The 24,388-nt window shown below is 31.4% G+C and overlaps 2 protein-coding genes across 11 annotated transcripts in view; one reads left to right on the top strand and one right to left on the bottom strand.

Annotated features, from left to right (window-relative positions):
* Positions 1 to 24,388, bottom strand: part of LOC660533 (titin) — a 132,339-nt gene that overhangs the window by 107,644 nt on the left and 307 nt on the right. For 9 of the 10 annotated variants that reach the window (XM_064359771.1, XM_064359761.1, XM_064359762.1 and 6 more), the window contains exons 2-9: positions 23,824 to 23,987; positions 20,800 to 20,992; positions 13,696 to 13,809; positions 12,807 to 13,647; positions 10,533 to 10,897; positions 10,002 to 10,384; positions 7,318 to 7,564; positions 3,363 to 3,782 (exon numbers count right to left, since the gene is read on the bottom strand). In XM_064359771.1, coding sequence (XP_064215841.1) covers positions 3,363 to 3,782; positions 7,318 to 7,564; positions 10,002 to 10,384; positions 10,533 to 10,897; positions 12,807 to 13,647; positions 13,696 to 13,809; positions 20,800 to 20,992; positions 23,824 to 23,984 — 2,724 coding nt within the window. In that variant the 5' untranslated portion in view covers positions 23,985 to 23,987. Of the gene's footprint in view, positions 1 to 3,362; positions 3,783 to 7,317; positions 7,565 to 9,665; positions 9,876 to 10,001; positions 10,385 to 10,532; positions 10,898 to 12,806; positions 13,648 to 13,695; positions 13,810 to 20,799; positions 20,993 to 23,823; positions 23,988 to 24,388 lie in introns of those variants that run through there. The other variant, XM_064359768.1, reaches the window with a different exon arrangement.
* On the top strand, positions 6,769 to 7,169 carry LOC660347 (cuticle protein). Its single transcript, NM_001293596.1, has 2 exons — positions 6,769 to 6,783; positions 6,834 to 7,169. Exons 1-2 carry the CDS (start codon positions 6,769 to 6,771, stop codon positions 7,167 to 7,169), a joined length of 351 nt encoding a protein of 116 aa, NP_001280525.1.

The following is a 24,388-nucleotide window of genomic DNA, read 5'->3' as shown; positions in this document are numbered from 1 at the left end:
TTTGTCTTCATTCGTGTCCTATATTTTCGTGATTTTGGTTATTTTGTACTTTTTTGTTTTTGGATTCGATGCCTTTTTGTATTATTTTGACGGATCTATCATTCACAATCTAAATTAAGTGGCACATTACGTTCAAATTTTATAGGTGACTTGATTTTTGCGCACATTGTACTAGTTGTATTTTGAGTATTTTTTAAATATTATTAATATTACAAGACATTTCGATAAATATTTTAATTGGTGAAATGGCAATGGCAATAGCAATGGTAAGTAGTTAAAAAATCATTCAAAAACGTAAATTTGAGTACCAATAAAAAACAGAGAATTCTAATATTAAAAAAATTAATCAAATTAAGTAAATTGCAAAACTTATTCCATAATAATTATAGAATATTATTTCCGCGAGTTCAAATCTTTTTGGTAATGTCCTTAATTTCTAAATAACAATTTGCATCCCACTTGCAATATTTTCGACAATCCCTGTGATTTGAAAACATTAACTAACGTCTAAATATAATTCATTTTTTGCCAAAAAATTTTTGCCAATTTCAAGAATAAAAAAAAACAAAAAGGTTCTCAAAAATCGAAAAACATAAGTTTCAATAACCCAGTTTAAAAAAGATTATTTTTAATTTGTATTGAAAGGTTAAAATTTTTCCAATAATTTTATGGTCAAAAAAAGACATGTTTAACATAAGTATATAGTTTAAATAAAAAACACTTGGTTACATACTTTTGTTTACTCTGTACGTCAATATCAAACAAAGCCTCTAAACTATGTGTTTTTTTTTCTAAAATTTTAGTAGATTTTGATTCTGCAAACTCACTAAAAAAATCGTGACCAAATTTGAAAAAGGTATGTATTATGTACCTACTTAAAACAGCTTTATTGTCAAAAAATTCACTCTATTCTTGAAAATAGTGAATATAATATACCAAAAAATGAAAAAAATAGTCAATCAGATTTAACTGGAAATTAAATGCGTCTTAAAGGCATTGGCAAGCTTGTTTTAAATGGAAACGCTTATTACAGAAGTGAAAACCGCTTCTTTGTATCTGCTTTCAAGCTCGAGTTATTTCGATTTAAAGTTAGAATTGTGACGTCATAACGACCTTTCCAGCATTTGGTCCAATATTAAGATCAAGTAGTTTTTGACTTTTAAATGTCAGAGTTTATCAAAACTTGATAAAATTCCTCAGATGTTTTCGTGATGAGAGGACTCTAATGAGAGGCGGTTATGACGTCACAATTTCTTCCTTTCAGAGCTTATTTTTCGTCGCAGGAAATTTTGAAAAGAACTTACCTACTGGCGTAGAACAAACGATATTTTCAATAAGTTGCCAGCGCCTTTAAATAACGCAATTCTCACGAAAGTAAAACTATTTAAACATATTTTGTCAGACTGGATAAACGAAACTTATTTTTCCTAAAATCATTAGTAAAATAAACGCAATATCTATAAAGCGAGCCAAAATAGACTAGACTGAAACATAGTACTGTTCCGAATCCATATGTTACTTAAATTACATAAGTTTCGTCGAAACGAATAATGTAATAATAATAATAATAATAATAGTAATAATAATAATAATAATAATAATAATAATAATAATAATAATAATAAATAAGTGAAATGACAGAAATCAAAAAATATAAAAAAACTTTCATTATTATTTCTAATATAATATTTGACTTTTAATAAATAAATAATTATAGTAATAATAATAATTAGGCAATAAAAGTTCGATTTTTATTAATGTAAAGAACAAAAAAATAACAAAACAATAAATTGTTTTATTAAACTTTTTTTATTATTCTATTTTATTAATTTCTATTTTCTTTATTTTTATTTTGTTGTTTTTGTCAGCATTTTTTTTAATTAAACATATTATCTTATGAATATTTTATTATAGTCTATCCATCAATGGCCCCCACCAACAGGAGTTCTTCATCCCGTTTGGTTTTCTTCTTACGTTAATAGAAAGGAACTGATAATTCCGAGGTGATTTTAGAAGAAAAGAAAGAAATGAAAATTTTGTATTGAATTATAATTTTTTTATTTCTGACCTTTGTGTCCTTTATTTATATTGTACATGGACAACATTTTGTCATAATTTTTGTCATTTTACATAATATATTAATAATTTTTTGAATTATATGAAGAAAAAGTGTTAAAGTTAAAATATTCTTTATTTCTCGAAAGGTTTTAAGAAGTCGTGAATATATTTGGATTTATTTGTTATAAAAAAAGTTTTCCATTATAATATTTATTTAGAAAAAAAAGAGGAATCCTTGTCACCTCGTCAGAAATTAAATGTTCATACTTACCTAAATTCCGCCTTTTCCCTCTTTTTTACGCAAAGTGTAATAATTTGTTTTGGCGACATTTAAAAATAAAAATGATTAAAATATTTTTCACTTCATTGAGTTTATCTCCAATCGCCATATACAAAAATTTCAAAATAATCTCCGATCTGGCAGTAGCTCAAAAACAACTTTGTATTTCTTCTTTCGCAACCGAAAATTGAAACATTGGCACACGCCGTGCAAAAATACTGCACCCAAATGTCCAAAAAATGTATAATTTGTTATTATTCGACTGCGAAACCCAGACAAACACAATGATTAATCGAGCTTTTGGTTGCCTACGCACACGCTCAACGAGCGTCAGACTCTGACCCATTTAAGAATTTTGGCACTCGAATTTCACAATTTGGTATAAAACACCTGTTGGATTAATGTTGACGTTCTATTTCCACCAAAAGTGTTGAAAAGCGCCGAAGAGGTCAGTTCGACTATTTTTTCTAAAAACGAACCTCACGGTTTAAAAATAGAAGTTCCATCCCACAGACGTTTTGAATAAAATTGAGATTTGGCGGCTTTCGTTGGTCTAAATTTAGGTTGTTGGAGTAAAACGCATGCACAAGAAAAAACATATATTGAAAATAAAATAAAATCAAAAAAATCAACACCACTATATACATGACTGCGTTCTCGAGCGACAGAAATGATTTTTTCGCTGCGCTAACGGTAACGGTGCTCGAAAATCATTTTTCTCCTTCGAGAAATATGTTAATCATTATATAATAACAAATACATATGGAAATACGGCACGTGCATAATGCACCAGCTTTCTATGGCAAACACTCGGGTTAAAACAATTAAGTGGCAAAAAATCGAACACTTTCCGCTGTAACAAGCCAACAAGTACATAATCAGCGATTGGTTAATTAAGCCTAAATTACGACACAATTGGCACAATTGGACCGATCACGACTTCAAATCCTTCCAAGGATTAGATAAAGCCCTTGATCGCTTGCTTAGCAGTGCACATCCTCCACTCGTCTTCAAACCCACTTACCTCCTTCACCCTCCTCTCAAAGCCCTCAGCCTCGGCCTGCGCCCCCCGAGCTTCCTCCCCTTTCTGGTCGCGCACGGTCTCAGAGGTCAGGACGAAGGACGCCACCCCCAAAGTGTGCGAATGCTGCACTTTGAGGTGGGTGGTTTCGATCACCTCGTGCACGATCTTGCCGGGAGGGGCCTCCGGGGAGGGCTTGAGCACGCTTTTGGGCGGAGGTAGGTCAGGGAGACCTACAGCAAGGACCATTTTTTCCTTGCTTGCCTCCTCGATGGGCTTGTCGTAGTCCCACCAAGGGGAGTAGCGATGCTCGCATTCGGAGGCGGTGTTGTACGAGGAGGAGCGAGAGTGCTGGAGAGTGCATTCGGAGGCTGTGAGGAATTCGTCGTCGCTTTTTAGTTCCTCCGGTTTGGGGGTTTTCGACTGGAAAGAGAGCAAAGTGATAAACTGGCCCGAACAAAGCAACATAATGAGCACAAAAAATGAGCCAGAAAGGTAGAAGAGACAACAAGAAGGAACAAAACTGGACGGAAAAGAATGAAAAGCGGGAACAAGTAACTGAAAAAAGAGAATAGAGAAGGAAGAGAAAGGACGATAGTTTAAATAGAGAACGAAAAAAAACCAAAAAATAAAAAAGAGAACAAAGACTACAGAAAAAAAAGCAAAATAGAAAAAAAATTAATGGAAAAGAAAAACAGAGAACAAAGAAATAAGAAATAAAAAAAAAATAGAAATTTAAAATTAGTTGAAGAAAAGAGCAAAGAAGAAAAAACAAAGAGGAATATTATAGAAAAATAGTGTAGAAATGAAAAAACATAAAAACAAATATAAAAGAATAAATATTATAGAAAAGAAAACAAAAAAAAAGAAATTAAAAGAAAAAAAGAGAACAAATAACGGCACAAATACAAATGGGATAATTAAAAAAAGAAAAAAAGGGTAAGAAATTAGAAAAATAATAGGAAACAAAAAATAGTAGAGAGCTTAAAAAATAGAGGAGTATGGCGGTTCTTCAGTTCTCCGTGAGATAGCACTGCAGCTTTCTACTTACGACGATAAAATTTCTATTTGTAAATAATATTCGTGGGAAGTGTGGCTTCCTACAGGAGAAATGGATAGAGAAAAAAAGAGGGGAAAAAAAAGAAAAAAAAGAATAGAGAGTGAAATACAAGACTAGAGAATGAATTCTGTCATAATGTTCTCTTAAATAAGATTATAGTTCTGAATAGCTTTGAAACAAAATTTAAAAAAGTTCTAATGAAAAAATCATTAAATAGTTATGTTTTTCGATAATGCGGGTCGCCATTTTTAACTACAAAACTTGAATTATGTCAAATGAGACCCACTTTTTTTGTTGAATTGTTTTTAAAACATTGTTGGATGAACCAGTTTTTAAAAGTTGATGTTTTTTAATAATGTGGGACGCCATTTTTTTTACAAAATATAGATTATGTTAAATATCAAAAAACGTAGGTCTTATTTAACATCATCCATATTTCCTATTAAAAAAATATTTATAATTTCGATGAATTTTAATAAATTGTAGCTTAGTATCATTCTCGAGTTCATAGATATTATTATTTTATTATTATTATTATTATTATTATTATTATTATTATTATTATTATTATTATTAAGAGAAATGTGTAGAAAAGACACAATAGAGTAGAAAGATCAAGAACATAAAGAAAAAACAAAACAGAAAAGAGAGTAATTAAGCCGAATAACAAACAATGAATAGAGAAATCGAAATCCGAAATAGAGGACAATTAAAGAGTAAATCTAGGAGAAAGGAAACCAAAAGTAAAATGTAGTGAATAAAGAGCACGAAAAACAAACAGGATAGTAAAAGTAAAAGTAAAAATCAGGAAAAAAAAATAGAAATAAGTAGAAAATATAGAGTACAGATGAAAAAGCAAAAAAGAAGTGAGAAGTGAGAACACAATAAAAAAGAGTAAAAATAGAAAACAGTAAAAGAATAAAAAAGAAAGACGAAACGTGATAGAAGAAAAAAGAAAGAAATAATAGAAAACGTAGTAAGAAGTAAACCGTGTACAAAATTGAAGAAATCAAGGAAATCTCAAGAAAAACATTTAAAAAAATTAGGAATAAATCTCAAAGAAATCAGGAGAAATCAAAGAAAATAAGAACAAATTTTAAGAAAATTTTGGGTACGGTTTACTCCTCGAAACGTAAAATAGTGAGAAGCTAATGAAAAGAAAGGAGAAAAGAACAAAGGTAGGAAATAGTGAATAAAGAACATAAACCAAAAAAATATATAACGAACAGGAAATTTATTTGGAAAAAATTTCGCAAAAAAGAAAAAACAAAAAATTAGTACAGAGAACAACGATTGGAGAAGACAGGCAAGAGAAGAAAAAAAGACAAGACGATAGGAGAGATTAGAGAACATAATAAAGTCATAAGCAACAGAAAATAGAGGGGGACTTAAAAAAACAAAAAAAAAGAAAGAACAAATTGTGATTAGCAAACTAGAGACATAGAAGAGTAAAAAAATAAGAACAAATCTTGGGAAAATTTTGGATACGGTTTAATCTTCGAAACGTATTATAGTGGGAAGCTAATGAAAAGAAAGGAGAAAAGAACAAAGGTAAAAAATATTGAATAAGGAACAAAAACCAAAAAAAGAAAAAAATAACGAACAGGAAATTTATTTAGAAAAAAATACCAAAAAAAAAACAAAAAATTTGTACAGAGAACAAAGTTTGGAGAAGACAGGGAAGAGAAGAAAAAAAGACAAGACGAAAAGAGAGAGTAGAAAACATAATAAAGTCATAAGCAACAGAAAAAAACTAAAAAGTAAAAAAACAGAAAAAAAGAAGAAAACAAATTGTGATTAGCAAACTAGAGACATAAAAGAGTAAGAAATAAAAAAGAATTTGATAGTAAAAAAATTGAGAAAACTAGAGAAGAGAATAGGAGATAACGACATCTCAAATTCGGCTTCAAGTTTTTAAAAAAGATTGTTTTGCGGACCTACAGGATCAATAATTTCTACAAAGTCTGTGCGAATTATTTGTTATTATTTGAGTGCAAATTACCTCGATATAACACGATAAAACCATTTTTATTTCAAAACAGAAAAAAAAACAAAGATTCTAGAATAAAGAAACATAAGAGAATCCGAAAATCAGTGCCAAATTTTGTTATACCATGGGAAAAATAACCAGAAATAAAGAAATTGGATGTGTGGAAACCACTCTGAAAATATTTCGCTACAGGGCCTGTTGTTTTTACGAATAATTTGTTAGCACACTCATATTCATGAATTTGCAATTGCGGAGAAGGAAATGCAAATTGGGCCTCCTTTCACGGACAAATTCGGTTTAAATAGCCGGCAATCGCTGCCAATTGCAGTCAACTCAGGTCCAGCAACATAGGTCACACAATGCACGGTGGAGCAGTAAGTAGCAAGTTTAGAAAAATCGAAAGGTGTTAAGGGTTTGTTCCCAGGTTCTCGCCCTTCTAGTCCTAGCGGTAGCCTCAGTCTCCGCCCAAGGGGGAGAAGGTTACGGCCATCATCACTTGGAGGAGTACATCGACTACAGGGCACGCCCTCGCTACCACTACGACTACAACGTCCACGACCACCACACCCATGACTTCCACCACCAATGGGAGCACAGAGACGGGAAGGAGGTCAAGGGAGAGTACAGTCTCATCCAACCTGACGGCAGGAGGAGGACTGTGGAGTACCGCGCTGGCAAGCACGGTGCCGACTACAGGATAAAGTACGAAGGACACAGCCACCACGGGGGCATTGGCTCTTTCGGGATTGGAGGCAACTGAAGAACAGTATTAAAGGGATTAATGGAATTGGAATGATTTGTTGATGCTCTGCTACCTATGTTGTATAATATTGTTGTTGTATATTTGTTCGCAATAAAACATGTTGACTTTTAGGTTAAACTGTTTTTTTTTCTTTCTTATTACTCACTTCTTCCATCACTGTTTTCACAGAGACGACGGTTTCGGGTTCGGAAGAAGTGACTGATGTGGAAGTGGCCGATGAGGTCAAAATTGAACAGTCTTGTTGGGCACTATGTAGGGCTTGGTCTAACTCTTCAGCAAGTCCTGTCACTTCGGTTAGCCTTTCGGAGATGGCTTCGATCGCGATTTCGTTGTCTCCACTTGATTCAGTGTCTTCTGAACCAAGATCGGTCTCGATGGAGGGACTTGACGCACTGTAATAATTACGAAAATTTATTAACCGAGTTAATGGAGCGGAACAAACGGTGGTTAATTAATTGGAACCAGTAGCCACCTGACATAAATTAAAAAAAAAAAACAAATTATTAGATACACAGAGTGTGCAAAATATTTTCCATGCGAATAAGTGCGACTAATTTTTTTTCAGCTGGACGGAGGATTAATAAGGATATGAACCAAAGGTAAGTTGATACATTGACATTCTAAAGCAGCGCGTAATTATTCAATGCACGTTCACTTTATTTCTGGTATTTAACAACTGTGACATAAATTGCAATAAGTTACATTAGTTTTGTTGAACTTTTAAATAAACTGCGTTACATTTGTTCACATTTTAAAATTTTCTATTACAAGTTCTCAACTATTATGAATATTCTTGCATTTTAAAATATTTCAAAGGATTCAAGGTCAAGGCACTGTTTGTCGTTGTGCCAAATCTGTAATTTTTTGGCTGAATTTCTGCCAATATGTAAAAACAGTAACCGATTGCTTAATTTATATTTGGCGCCAATTCACAAATGCCTATTCGAGAGTTCGTAAACTGTGACGTTTCTAGAGAGTTCTAGTCTTTTTCACTTCCAATATGTTATACAAAAAACTGCACAAAATTTTTATCTTTGTTGTGGATCAGTTTTATTTTTTTTAAATAGCAACCATTTTTCAAAAAAAAATTTCGAAAAATTAAAAAAATTAAATAACGATAATAAAACAATATTTATAATTACACACTTTATCATTTGGCTCTTGTGTTATCTTATAAGGACGATTGTTTTTACACATTACTTAAATAGGTATTAGCTGTTCCAAAATTGTATATGTGCCAACGCGGCATTTTCTCTCAAAATTATAAAATTATTCATATACTTCAAAAAATTAATAGCTAATGTAATTAATTTATAGTTTCAATGAGAGATCTAATCATTAATTACTATTTAACATTTTCATCAATCTTAAAAAAATCGGTGACGTTAGCATTTCTATAGTTTTTAAACAGCTAATAAATTTTTAAACACTTAATACTTATCAAACCAAAACAAACAAAAATAAATAAAAAACAAGTCAAAAAACGTATCAATAACTATATTACTTTTTTATTTTATTCTCTCTCTGAGACTTGTGTTTTAGTTTTTTTATTACTTTTTTACTTACCAGAAGGATAAAAAAATAAAAACAGTAAAAAAAGTGTAGCAAAATATATTATTATTATTATATTAGTATTACAAAATATATTTTTTAAACAAAACTGATAATAAAGATATTAATAATAATAGTACTAATAATTATTATTATTATTAAAAAAGCACAATATTTTAAAAACTTTTCTGTGCTATGTTCACTTTTTAATTGAATAAAAAAAATTAAATAAAAATTAAGAAAATTTATTTAAAAAATGTTCTATACAATTAAGCACTTCAAGTTTAAAAATACATTTAAATATAGTTATCAGCAACGTATGCTATTATATGTTGGCTTACTTTATATGCTTTAATTTTAAAATTTTTAAAATAAAAAATATAGCTTGTCCAAATAAAACTAGGATTTGTTTATTAGTTTCACAAGGGTCTCACCCATTTTGCCAACGTGTGAAAATGAGAACATGCTCCAGACATCCGTTTTATTACCAATGAATTCGTGTTATCTTTAAATAAAACCTTCAAACAATTTTTCATCCAAGTTACATAATTTAAAATAGCTTATAATCCAGGAACATCTACTTGGCAGCTGGAAAAAGAAATTGTTTCCTTCCACATAGTGAAACAATTCAGTCTAGGGGTCAATGTTGGAATTAAAAAACAGCATATTTGTGTTAGTTTTATTATAATTAATAACACATATATTTATTCCAAAATGCGAAGCTAGAAAATTTTTGAACGTGGAATGTTAACGTATACACAAACGTAATTATTATCTCTCAAAACATGAAAATTACGTGGGCGAAGCTAAAAGTGAACTCGGAGGAGGTGCTTCGCGAGTAAAGAGTCCAAAAAAAAAGACTCTTTCGGTTGTTAGATTAAAAAAGTGGTATTTTGTTCTACGCTTGTTAGTTTTGTCAATTTCCACACAAAATCTTCTTACCAAAAGATGTTGAACTCGGGGCAGTCCAGCCGCCACTGGTGTGTCTGCCGGCCCCACCACTTAAATTTCAAAATTAGACACGAAAGTAGATAAACGTGAACCGACGTAAAATTTAAGAGCGAGAATAGTTCTCATTTGTGAGTGCTTTTATGTGGAAAATTGATTCTTTGGCAGTTTTTTACACACTTAAAATAACCAACCAGCAATTGCTTTCGATTATTTAACGCTGAATCAACAACTAACTGCATTAAAATAGAACCAATCGCATTCTGAATCGATTACGATTGTTTGTAAATTTAAATTAATGGAGTGACATCAGATTTGAGACGCACTTACGTTTCGCTGTAATACAGAGGTTCCCTCAATCGGCTCCTCAACAGCCTCCCCAAGCGGACCATCCTCCCCACCTCCACCATCAACTTCTCCCTCACTCCAAAATAATGCTTCACTCTTGCCTTCTTCTTGACCAGATCCATGAAGGGAATGGTGGCCACAGCCTCCCTCAAATCCCTCAATTGGTTGCAATGCTCCTCAACTGAGCGGTGAAACACAGCACTGACCCTCAATCTGGTCATTTGTTCTTGCGAAACGTTCAAAAGTCGTTGCCAGGAGTACTTTAAACTACGACTTAGGGTTTCATGGTCGTCTAAGGACAATTTGCACGATTGGCGCAACTGGAGGGAGGCATAAAGTAGTTGGCAACCATAATTATAAGTGTCCTGAAATGGAAACATAGAACAAGTTTATTTGTTCCAAGAACAGGCCGCCAGGAGCCACAAAATTTTACCTCAGCTAACTTGAAAGTGACATTAGATGAATTCTGAGGCGTTTTTTAAACGTGAAAAAAAACATAAAGTGTATTCGCACCTTTGCAGTCTCTTGAAAAGTCTGATGTTCGTCCTTTTGTGTCTGTATTTCGTAAACTGTGCACCCAACATGCCCATGGTCCTTCAGCAAGACTTGGAAAAGTTCATCTAGCCATTGAATAGCTTGGGCAATGTCATTTTCGTAGTTGTAAATGTGGGTGATTTGTTCAAGGGTTAGTTTCTGAAGTTCGACGCTGTCGCTGAAGATATTTTTTCGGGCTGTGGTTGCGTCTAGAATGTCTCGAACGTTGACAATGTCTTCAGCATAATCAACGAAAATTTCGCGGCCTAGGGCGTCTTTGATGGGCATTGAAAGCATGTCGGAGAGTTTTTCTCCTTCTTTGACCAACTCGCGTTCAACAGCATCTGAAATATATTTTTTTTTGGAAAAAGTGAGTCAAAAAATCCTTGCAAACACAAAAACTGGCATGAAATTTGAAGAATAACCAAAATCTGGACATTTTTTCTTCTAAAATAAAAACATCACAACTCGAAAACTATTGGTTCTTGGTCAAAATAGCTTACAAAAAGTGATTCCTTGGTCAATTTTAGACCAATTTTGGATTCCTTCAGCCGAATTAAAAACAGCAAATGTATAAATGTACTATTATTTCGAACTAAGTGCCCAGAAATGCTCAAATTATCTCAATATCTCGAAAACTGCTTGATTCATAAAAAATTATTTAACTCGATTTTTCTGATTTTTCCGAAATTTATAGGTATTTCATTGTTTAAAGATACCGTCAATAGAATTATCTAAAAAAAATCATAGATTTGGATGTTATTTTTGTCTATTTCCCGCATTTAAACAATCCAAACTTTCTTAGAACGAAATGTTTAATCAATAACTTTAATCAAAAATACGCCAAAAAATTGCCGAACTGTACGGAGAAAGATGTTTTTGAATTTTTAGGCAAGATTTTGTTAAAGTAGAAGAAGTAAAAAATTTCAATTTCAAAATATTTTTTTCTTTTCCAACCAGAAACGCGATTATTTTGAATAATTTCATTCTAAATAATCCGAAAAGTCAAAGTAACGACGTTCACAGTTTTGCCTTTTTTTCAAAAATCAGCTGAAAAATCAAATAATTGGATCGAAAAATATATTATTTATCCTCCATTTAGCACGTTTACAGTCAGCAACATTGTTTTGTAATATTTCAACAAAATTTTACCAAAAAATCCCAACATTAATTCAAAACTAAAGCAGTTTTTGCTAAATTTTGCCAAACTTGCCTAAAAAATCAATACATTTTGAATCAAAAATTATATGATTTTACCATTTTTTGTGTTTTTCATCCAAAAACAAAATCATTCAAAAGATTTTGTCAAAAATTACAAAGATCACCAAATCGTGTGTTATTTTGAGATAAGTTTTGATAAATCACAAATTGGATCAGATATTTTGTACTGTTATAAAATAAACCAAAAAATAAATTTTTTTGCTATACAGTTTTTAGTCAAATAATTGATTAATTCACAAAATTTCCTTAAAACAATCCTTGAATTGGATAGAAAAAAAAATTTCTTGTTCGTACGTTTATTTCAATAAAGTTAAAAAACGTTTTTTTGTGAAACGGGAAAGAAATTATTCAATCAAGTCAAAAAAATACTTTTTTTTCAGTTTCTTAGCACATTGTAAAGTTTGAAACGTAATCATTTTCAAAATAAATTGCATTAAATTATGGACAAATTTAGGACCCTTCCTCTTCCCACTGAACACCTGAGGCAAATTTTTTTCAATTTTATTAATTATTTACATCTCCCCGTCTATGTATTTTACTTCAGTATCTGTAGAACCGGCATAAAAAGCAAAAAAACTTTCAGAATTTGCTTCAAATTACGAAAATTCATAGCCGATTCACAACGGAGTAAGTTTAAATAAGAACAAGGTTTCGAAAACAACTTTTCGACATTTTCCTAAGATGGAAAAGCCATCGGATTGTATCCGACTCGAAGAACCAAACAATCGCAGTTAGTTTTGAGTTTTTGGTTTTTTTAAAATAAAAATCTAGAAAAAACGGTTTCCACAAGCGAATCATTTGGTGAATTCTGACGATTTAAATAATAAAAGATTGACTGGAAACGTTCAAAGTAGCTTGATGTCACCAAAATTACTCACCGTAGATTATTTCAATCAAAATTATTGTGATTTTAAATATTTTTGCAATGTGACTAGCTTGAATTTTCATTGAATTTTTGTTTAAAATGCAAGAAAAAAACGTAATTTTTCGATTTTTCCGATTTTTGTAAAAAAATATGTATTCAAACCATACCTAAGTTAGCTTGACTCTCTTGCAACTGCTTCAACTTTTGCCCCGCTGTGGTAAACTCCACAACCTTGCTCCCCATGACCAAAGAATCGAACACTTCTCCCGTCCTATCAAAATACTCCGAAACCAACCGAAAGAACCTCAACGACGTTATCAGAACATTCCTTCTCTTCTCCAATCGGAGCGCGAAACTCCGACACACAAAATCCATAAAATCCTTCTGCGAAACCAAATCCTTGTACTGAAAATTGACCAAATCGTTCTTCGGAAAACTATTAATCTTGTGAATGAGCTCGGCATAAGCCCCGTAAGTGTCCCAACACTGCAACTCAATCGCCTCATGCTCCCTCCTCAACTCCTCAGCTGACGCCACATCATAGCCAACTTTCTGCTTGGAATTGAGCAAACTTTCAGCCGGTCCTAGAATCCAGTTAGTAACTTTCACAACTCCGTCTTCCAGCAAACTCAAGTCTTTGGTATCGATGACTATCTTCTGGAGCTTGAGCCAGGAATCTTCGATTTGTTGCTGTTTCGTCTTCATGGTCACCACCAAGTGGTCGATTCTGGTGATGGTATCCAGAGTTTCCTGGGGTGTGGACATGGACTCGAACTCCGAGGCGAATTTACGCGTCCGGTTCGAGTGTTCGATTATTTGGAGGAGGTTTTGCCCAGTTTCGGTCAAGTTTTGGACTAGGATTCGAGTCGCTTCGGCCATTTCGGAGCTGGTGTTCAAAATCTCCTCCAAATCGCTTGATCTGAGGTGCTTGTGGTTGGTTATGTAAGCGCAAAGCTCGTCCAAGTCGCGCAAAACTGCATTGGCTTCGTTTGAGAATAGTTCGATTTTCTGGAAATTACAAAATTGAATTGTTGTTGTGACTTGGAGAGTTTTTACTTGTCGGTTCTCAAGCCACTTGTCGTGGTTGTAGATGAAATTGCCGCCGAGTTCGAGAGGAAGCTGCGACTGGTCCACGAACTTGTTCAAGCGACATCTTGGAATGAAGATGACCTGGTAATGAAAAGTGATTAGATTGGAGAGTGGAATGAGGAACAGGTGGATGCTGAGTGGCGAAAGAAGCTTGAAATGGAAGTGAATTAGTGGTGAAAGATAATAAACCAAGCTTGTGGAGTTTACGATCTACTTTATTCCAAGATCAAGATAACATTTTAATGGCGCATGGTCCAGATTGAAGGCAATAGATTTTCCTTTGGCGTTTTTTTTTCAAAATTACAGCATGAAACTCGTAGAGGTATTCAAGGATATGATTCTTTTTTGACTGAATGCAATATAAATTTTTAAAATTCTAACGTTTACGGTAGTAAAGACAGCTGTTATTTGCTTATTACTACCAAAATATTACTAAAATTCACTTTCAAGACAGTATTGTTAACAAATAATAAAAAAATAAGTATAACTTTTACAGGATTATAAAATAATAACTTATTATTTATAACCCTTCATCAGTATCCTACAATGGGTGTCCACCAAATTAAAAAATATATAACTTTTATTATTATTGAGCAAAAGACTTTATTTTTTATTTTAACGAATTTTCTTTTTTACTGCACTTTTTTAACATAGCTTCCTAGTCCAGAACTTGTTTTGAATTTTTCATCTCAGAATAATCTCGATATCTTCCTTAAAACTGCGAACAGCACAATAACAAACAAGTACAGTTACGATCAAAAAGAATGATATCTTTAAAACCTAAAAATAGGGTCGCTAAAAAGAATGGATACAATTAAATATATATTTTCAGAACGGTTGCACAGAAAAACTTGAAATTTGGGAAACAGTTTCAAATGTTTAAATTCTATCATCTGAGAGCTTTTTTAAATGTGTACCGTAATTTATTTTGAAAATGCAAGACTAACTTGATTTTTTTTTAAATCGCACGAAGACTTAAATTTAATAATTTTTGAAAAAGCATTTTTTTAACATAATACCTACCTCCATTTTTATTAAAAGGCAAAAAACTAAAAACTCAAAAATTTATTTCTGGATTTCTGAGAAAGTAAAACTAAGTTAGCTTAAAATATTAGCCAAAAATTAAGGTGTAATAATTTGTTTAACAATAGTAAGTAAAACTGAGCGAAAAAAAATAATTTTCATGTTGGTTGGTCATGGTGACAGAAAGCCAAGAAGTTAATTTAATTCATTTTGAACATGTATTTCGTGTTTATTTTTTTTTGAGTTAAAACGTGTTTTTTTCAGTTAAAAATATTATTTTACCAATCATTTTTAACTTTTACCTATTTTTGGTCAATATATATTTAAGCAGTATAGAGCTAACGATAAATAATGACATTTCCAGGGCTAACATAATTTTACATTTTTCAAAATTTATTAGTTCGAATTTTTTTTTAAATTTCGCTTACATTAAGAGATGCATATTTTTCTAAAACCATTATATTTGTCCCTGGTTGTCATTAAAAAAAATCAAGTTAGCCTTGTATCCTAAGAACAAATGAAGATAGAAATTTGATAAACATCTGCTATCCAGCCCTTTTTGTAGAGGCGTCATTTTTTTTAATCGTGACTGTACCTACCGTTCCCTTTGAAAAGAAACCCCATTTGTAAAATTATACCCAAGAAAATTTTTACTTAACCCATTTTTTTATTCCGTAAAATTAAAAATAGGTATTTCAATACAAAAAATAAAAACTAAATTAATTCCTTCTTATGTACCTATAATCGCACGTGGCCAGTATGAGCTATTTAGTCATAAAAAACCAGATTTATTGCGAGGGCGCGTGACCGTCCTAAGCCAACTTTTTTGTCGAGCCTGCAGCCGAACAGTGCAGTCGACCAGTAGTAAAGACAGAACGATGTTAGGAGTTATTGATGTACATCACTTGCATGGTCGGCTAAAGGGCACACGCGTCAGCTGTGCACCTGCTCTGCAACTCTATTTCGCATAAAAACTTGCTCACGTCACGTCACAACCTGTAGACTATTCCAAATAGGATAGAGAGAAATTATTACTTCGTCTAAATGTTAATACAGGAATATTTTTGTTAAAAAATTGTTTTTAAAAAGAATAGTTAGCTACTGTGGCAGAACAAAGGCATATTTATGTTGTGACAACACGCTTGTAAATTAAATTTAAAACCAACATTACAGAGCTTTGTTGTTCAAAGTCACTAGTTAGAACCAAAGTGTAAATAATTTCATGTTTTTTGAGAGCTTTCTCAAATTTGAGCCACCATTCAAAAAAAAATTTATTTTATACGTATTACTAGATAACCTGTATTTGTATCTAGATTATAGACCAAAATCTATTCTAAATCCTAATTGTTATTAATTTTTTTACATTTAAAGCATTGTAAAATTGCGGTTATTAAATGGTCGCCTCTTTCTTCATTAAATTTCTTTGAATTACAATGTTCCAAAAAAAAATTTTGTAATTCTTTCAACCAAAAACCAAAAAAACACACTTTAACAGTTTAACATTAAATCAACAAGTACTATAGAAATCAGTTTGGAAACAAAGTGCTTACTAACTGATTTACACTTTTGGAAGAAGAGTTTGTTGTTTTGTTGAAAAACTTTAAAAAAAATTTAATTGAAATTTAACTAGGCTTTGATCAACAAATTGCACAATCAATACTTATTAATTCATTCATTAATTTTACTAGAACAAAAATAAGCAAAAACAATTACTTATTTTATCATTTAACAAACAATTAAGAAACATGATACTGTTAATAAAAAAATGAAAAAAAACAAACATTATAGCCTACTACGTGTATTTATTTGATTTCATACATTAATTACAGAAAAAAATACTTTAAGTAAAGTCTTACAAAAAAGTTTTACAAAAAAAGACAATATTTTTGTTAAAAAAATCTATCCTCTTGCTTCTATTTTTACAGTTACAAAGAGCGTCTCCCAAAATTTAATAAATACAGGAAATCTAGAAACTTTTAGTCGATGTCGGTACCTTTACGTACTATTTTGCAATTTCTTATCTCAAAGTGATCTGATAACGAAAACAGTATCTTTTCTAAAGGGTGGCCATGTAACAAATATTTATATCTTCAATCATTTGAGTCATACGTTTACAATTTCTCAGATTAATAAATAGAAAAACGAAAAACTAGCTGCATTTGGTTATTGATTCACCGTTGTAACAAATTTTTAAAGATTTTTCTAATTGAAAAACACACAAAAAATTAACTATTTGTTCTGAGCCTGTTGGTAAATCTTTCAAATAGTGACTGTATTAGTTAATTTGTTAGTTCCTTTATTGACGATAGTTGTGTGAACTTATTTATGAATTTCGTTGACGTTTCTCTCAAACTCAAACTGTAATTTAGGATACTTTTTATTTTTTATTTTTTTTTACTATCTCTAAACTAAAATTTTAATTTGTACTACATACTTGTGATTCTCTGATGTCGAAATCTGGAAAAATAATACTTATGAAGCGAAACCAAAAAAGACTAAATTTTTTCGTTTTTTTAAAGCAATCAAAATCAAAATAAAATTGTGCAGAAAGCCGAAGTTACTGTTCTTGCTTTCCAATGTTGTGTAATTTCCGATTATAAATACACTTGAATTTTTAAGCCTTTACAGATCAACAAACTGATAAACAAATCGTTAGAAGGGTTTGGAAAGTATTATTTACCAATATCTGATTTTACTAGTATTTTATTTTTAACCTTATCGATAAGTGGGTCAGGAGTAACATACAAAAAAAAGATAATTGCTAGGTAGATTACACCTGTCAAAGGATAATTCAAAATGTTCTAGAACAAAATAAGTAGGTATTACATCATTATTTTTATGCACTTCTCTGTAGGTACGCCACTGGTGTTGCCATAATTCTAGAAACCGTCACAGTGTATCCGCAAAACCAGCAGTCCCTCAAGCAGCGATTACATAAATTTTAATTGATACAGAAACCAAGAAAATTACTGTGAGAAACTCGGCTTTTTCAGGAAATTGTTTACGTTAATAACTATTTACTTATCAGAAAAGTACTACTCTTCTGACGTCATTTTCGAAAAGAAATCGGATTGACGTTCGAATTTACGCAAATTGTAAAAAGTGACGTTCTAGTGGACAATACTGGTTATTGTTATGGAAGATTAAATTGATAATCTCACTAAAAATATCTTCATCACTCCATGTCAAAAATTTCGGCAAAGTCCATCTGTAAAGTTCAAGTGCTTGCACTACATCATCATTTTTTCAGAGAACGTAAACAATACAAATTTAGTTGGATGCAATTGAAAATTCTTTCTTTCTCTCTGTAATTTGCAATCAGTTACACTCCTAAGGCCGGGGTCATATGGGCGCTAGCGATATTAAAATAACTGTGGATAATTGTATACTGAGCGTTCATTAAATTTGACGCCGGAAGGACACTGGATACTGGTAGAATGTGCGACACTGATGAATGAGAGGTGGGTTCAGGATGTTTCAACACCCAACACGCCTCTTTATCAACGGAATTGCTGGGTTAAATTTATCTTTACGACATAAGTTACTTCAAGTAACGTAAAATTGGTAAAACTGCTCGAAATTTATTGCCCAAGCGGGGTAAACAATGCACAAACAAAATATTTGACATTCTTTTGTTCCTCAAACAAACTTTGTAAAAATATCAGCTATAATTCTCCACATTTAAATAAGAAGTGGTTTCAAAAATATAAGAGGTAAAAAAGCAAATAAACTGATACATTTATTTATTATTTAAATACAACTACTTATATAAATAAACATTCTCAAATTTCTGTGTGAGTTTCTTTTCTGCGTCTTCTCAAAATTTTTCTCTAGTTTCGTCTAGAAATTTTCTTTACCATTGTTTTTGTATCTTTCTATAGGTTTTTCTGCTCTAATTCTTTCGTAAACCCCTCAGTAGATCAAAAAACCTGGACTCTACTTTAGATATTATTATAAATCCTTAATAATTATTTTATAATAACTTTTCCAATTTCGTTCTAAATTTTCCAAACTCTCTTGTACAATCTACCTTCATTGTGTATTCTTCTAAATTATTCTTAGCATTGTTTCCGCACTCTTTACAAAATTTTTCTTATGATTCTGCTTATTAACTTCTAAAACTGCCTCTAGATCTTAAACCCGGACTTTTGCCTAAATTGTTTCATACATTCATCTTTAGATTCCTTTAGAATTTTTTTTAGATTCTTTTTTCAAATTATGTATATTGTAAACACTTCTTCTACATTCTCCAAGTTATCTTTAAAATTCCACTCTGCACCTTACCAACATTCGTTTAGAGTTTCGCTTAAAACTGTAACTGATTTTTCTTTAGCGTTATTTCTCTACTATTGACTAAATTTTTCTTAAGATGCTTTTAAATTTTTTTCTAAAACTGTTTTTATAAATTTTGTTTCTGCACTCTCCAAACTCTCTTTTAGAATTTAGATTTCTTTTTAGCATTATTTCCATACTACTCCCTACATTTTTAAGATTAGGTATTCTTTAATTATTTTCTAAATCTTATTCTTTAATTCTTTTCTTCTTAGTTCCTTTCTAAAACCGTTTTTATAAACCCAGCTTTATATTTTTTATAGACTCTTCTCGGAGTTATTTCATAAACACTTTTCAAACTTTTTTCTACATTACATGTGTCTTTTCGTAATTTTTCTAATTCTACTATATTAATTTTAGCTCTGTTTTTGTAATCTTAATTTCTAAATTTTTCTTAAGATCTTTCTGACTCTATTCTAAGGCAGATCTAAAATCCGAACACTTCCCCAGATTTTTTTATAATTTTTTTTTAGATTCTTCTTTAGGATTTTTTTTAATTTGTAATTTTTTACTTAAAATTATATTATAATTACTCCTCCTACATTCTCCAAATTCTCTTTAAAATTTTACTCTGCGCTTGATTCATTTAGAACTTTTCCAGATTTTTCTTTAGCGTTATTTTCATACTACTCTCTTAATTTATTTTAAGATTATTCTCTAATTCTTTTCTAAAACAGTTTCTAAATCTATAATCTGGCATCTTCATTAAATTGTTTGATACTGCTTTTATGTTTTTTCTACATTCTTATGTAGACTCCTAGACTCCACTTTTTCCAAGGTCTTCTTTAGTTTCGTTTAGATTTTTTTAGAATGTTCTTTAGCATTGTTTTTGAAAAAAGCTTAACATGTTAAAGACTAAATTGACTAATTCAAAAAATGTATTTTCTGCCACAGTATCCTCGTAATTAATAATTATCAACAAAATATTCGGAATAATTTGTTACTTCCCAAAAAAATACACCAAGTTAATCAGTCTCAAAAACCCTATTATTTCTTAGAATTCTAGGAAATTCAAACAAACACTTGTTTACACAAAATACAACATTGTCAACAATTTATTTCCGTGAAAAAAATAATTGTGTTGTAACGTTTTTTTGATAATGAATTTTCTTGAAACAAAATATTGTATTCGAATTTGGAGATAAATCATTGGGATTTTACACATTTCGAGAAAATATCTCTTGTTTTCAAAACAACAAAGCAAAATCGGCACAAAGTATAATTTTATTCATATTTCAGCGTAAAAGCAAATCACCGGTACCCAACCCTTTATCGTGAAAGACCACGCATACATGCATAATAATCTAATAACACTTGAATGATTTATTCGAAAGTGTACGACACTGAGCACATTCATAAATAATTCATTTCAGCTGTGATCTAAGTGGAGACAAGTCGTTTTGCAGTTAGTTCATTTCCGTCGAAAAACTCCAAACATGTTGATTCTTCCAACTAACAGACTTATCAAGCGTGACTAAAAGCTGCAATTTCCTCAACCACTGCCTTTACCTCATTATCAGGGAAAGCACTAGTAGAAATCTCTTGTTTATTAAAAATGCTCAAAACCAGTCGAAGAACGAACTTTCGAACCGTTAGCTCTTTGTATATGGCTTTGGGAGAAAAAAGTAGGTTGCAGACACAGATGTGTGCTCGTTAAATAACACACCCAGTACGTGCTAAGTGGCACAACGCGGGTTAAAAGTCACTTATTCTTACTTGGCCATCGGTTTGCGTGCAATTTTCAACGCGTTGTTTGTCCAAAAATGCCTCCGGACGCAGCACCAGGACCTGGGAAGGGACCTCCTCGGTGAAGGTGTTGCTCACTTGACGGATGCATGAACGAGCCACTTTCCAAGGGCCTTTGCGGGCGTCGATGATGACGGTTATGCCTCGAGTACGACTTGAGTCGCTGGAAAAATGACCAAAACCATATTTTTTTCCAAATTTTTGTATTAGTAACAATGGTACTTTAAAAAGGGAAAAAAACCACCAGAAAATTTTTTTCGGTTTAATTCAGCATTATTTTTAGTGTAGCAATTTATTATAACATTCCGACAGAAAAAAAATGACCAGATATCTACGGTATTTAAATCCATAAAAGAACAGTTAATTTTTATAAAGAAGAAACACATTCACAACTTTGATAAATTAGATTCTTTCTTGTAAGACTGTTTGAAAAAAATGAATTATTTACAACAAAAACACTTAAATATTGCAAGAATAAAGAAAAGAAGATGATTAAATGTGAACTTTTCTCCTGTTGAAAATACAACATTTACTGCAACACAATAAAAAGGGATAGTTTTGGTTAAGAAAAAGGTCGAAATTATTGTTTTAAGGTCGTTCTGGACGTTTGAATTTTTGCTACCATTTACTGCTAACATTTTTATCGATTTTTTTGAATAAGAATACACCGCCGTTAAAAAAATCCCGACTGTTCGACAGTTTAATTTTTTTTTTATTTAATAAAGTAGGTACTATCTTAAAATTATTTTTTGTGTATTTTTTTATTTTTTCTGTTTCTTGGTTAAACACAATATAAAAGATTTCATAAGTTTTAATGTAGTTTAAAAAATCCCCAATTTTGTCGTTTGGCTTTTCTTCAAATGATATTATAACTTTATAAAATTGTGAGAAGTACTATCCAGTTTTAGTTTCGGTTAAAAACAAAATGCTTTGTATCCATGAGTCAGCTACAATGTATAAATATAAAATAATACGATTTTTATACCAATTCGTGATTTTTCGAATTTCTTATTTTCTTCAAAATAATTGCTTTAATGTCTAGACAACGTGCTAAACGCTCGATAAGAGAAAAATACTCTATAATTTTTGACAAAATTAATAATTTCTCATTTCGTTCTAAGAAAGTCTTGCGAAAAAACTGAAAATTCAAAAATAATAGTATTTTGCACACAACTCGATTTCATTACTTCATTGCTGAGAAAATTTCGTTTTCTGAAAGAAACAAGACACAAAAACTTGAGGTTAACCCGATTTAGTTAGGGTGGGTTAACCCGGTTAAACTAAATTTTGCGAGAAAACTGCGTTTATATTTCAAAAATCTGATTAGCGTTCGACAAAGTGCTCCCGTTTTAAACTAAATAGTAAAATATCCTGAAATTTCGCTAAACAATTGGGTTTCTAGATAAAAAAAGTATAAACAAATTTTTACTTTTCTGACTTATTTTTGATGAACATAATGACGTAATTTAGCAGTTTCTTTGGCTTTGGAAAAAGATTTGTTGTCTTGAAATAAAAAATGCAAAAATAAAACCATTTTCGACCCAATTCTTCCACTTTTTGACGAAATTTTGGAAAATAATTTACATTTGTGGAAAAATGCTTTGTAAAGTAAAAACCTCAAAATAATGTTTTTTGTAAACAAATTTAGTACTTTTTAGATCGATTTAGCAAAACTTAAAAAAACACATTTTTAAACGCTTGACAAACCCAAAATTTGTTGTGTTATCCAACTGATAAATGAATTATCGGTTCTGATCTCAGTCTTTGACAAAATTGCACAAAACAATTGTTTCTGACAGCTGAGTTATAAAAAAAAAATTTTAATAAAAATTCGCAACCAAATTTATTTTTTCCTGCCATTTCAAACTACTTTACGAATTTAGAGACGTCTAAATTTTCAAAAATTTTTCCCTACACTTGGGATATTAAACAGACTACATATTAATTACATTAACTGATAACCCACACGTGTGAGGAGTTTATTACTAAACAGAAGATCGTTAATTTGTTCTTCTTATCAAATACTTACTTCCGTGAGGGTGATAAAATCTGTGAATCAAAGACACCTGGTGCATTATTTTTTTTTGAAGTATTTTAGAATATAATCAATTCCAGTTATCACCTATTAAAACTCTAAATAATTAGAGAACAGATAACGTAAGAAAGTAATTTTCCAAACTGATTCCAACCAAGAACACATATAAATTTATAGTGGAAACAAATGTAGTTGTAAAACTCCAATCTTTTAATCCTAATTTGATTTCAAAACACTTGCTATTTTTGGATATTTTTTAAACCATGAGATTTAGATCTTCTTGCCCTTATCCTTTAATCTATGTTTTAAACTGTATTTTTTTCGAGTTATACAAGTTTAAGCTTTCGTTTCATTTTTAAACCTTTGTAAATATTTTGCCGCATTTTACTCTTGTTATTAATGCCAACAGAGAGACGTAACAAGTATTACGCTAATTGGATACAAGCGCAATTATATGTAAGAACATGCATTTTATAAATAATGAAATGTTGATGTCATTAAATGTGTACTGTTTGGAGCTTATTCAAAGGCCAAGAACCATTTGACCGATATAATTGTCTCCTGATGATTAAAAAAATGAAGTATTTTGTATTATTTTGTCTACTATTTTGTCTACACTAGCAAAAACTTCCAGAAAATTTTCGTAAACAATAAACCTCTCAAAACTAATAAAACCATGAAAATTCGTCACACTTATCTCAAAACCACTCGTGGTGTTTTTACTCAAGCATCAATGTCATCAGTTTTCCATTGCATTTATCAGAAAGCAAACACGGTTGCAAAAATGTGTCATTTCCTCTTAAGACCAGAAAAACACTAATAAATTAAATCCATCATCAATGGACTCAAATTAATTGATTTGGTACCAGTTCTTCCAGTGCCGTCTCAAGTTCATTACTCTCTCGACAGCTCCAAGCATGAATAAAACAACAGTTGCGAAATATCTCCCAAATATTTACCTGAATACTGAAAGGAGATACTGAAGCGAAGAGACGATGTTCAGGGGCGGGCTCTCCGGGGAGATGTTCACAAGGCAGATGGGGCGCCCTTCCCTGTCATGCCCCCCAGGCAGGACCACAGTGCGCCCTTGCAGACTTGATAAGCCCGGTCCTGATTCCATGACCTGTCATTAAAAAAACTAGAAAACTATTCTCGAAAAAATTGATGACCACAGAAAACAGTTGGCTTTGACAGTCGGAGCATGACCACTTCTTCTTTCTTCTAAATACTTCAGCTTGAAATACATTTATCAAGTTTCTTACAAAAATTGCAAAAAGTACCAATTTCAAACATTTTGAGTTTTAATTAGACATATTTTCTCAACTATTTTTACAAATTCTAAAAGCAGTTGCACAAAATGCGTGCTTAAGTTGTAGTGTGAGACGAGATCTCGGCGAAAGTTAAAATTAAAAAGTGTCTAATTTCATCAAGTTGTCTAATCAATTCCTTTCGGTCCATTAGCCACCAAGTTCGTTCACTGGAAGGTTAAACTTAATTGATGAATTTTTAAGCCCGCCTTTGCAG

Source organism: Tribolium castaneum, chromosome 1 (assembly GCF_031307605.1).
Source record: "Tribolium castaneum strain GA2 chromosome 1, icTriCast1.1, whole genome shotgun sequence".
Taxonomy (NCBI): Eukaryota; Metazoa; Arthropoda; class Insecta; order Coleoptera; family Tenebrionidae; genus Tribolium; species Tribolium castaneum.
This window is presented reverse-complemented; position numbering and strand designations above follow the sequence as displayed.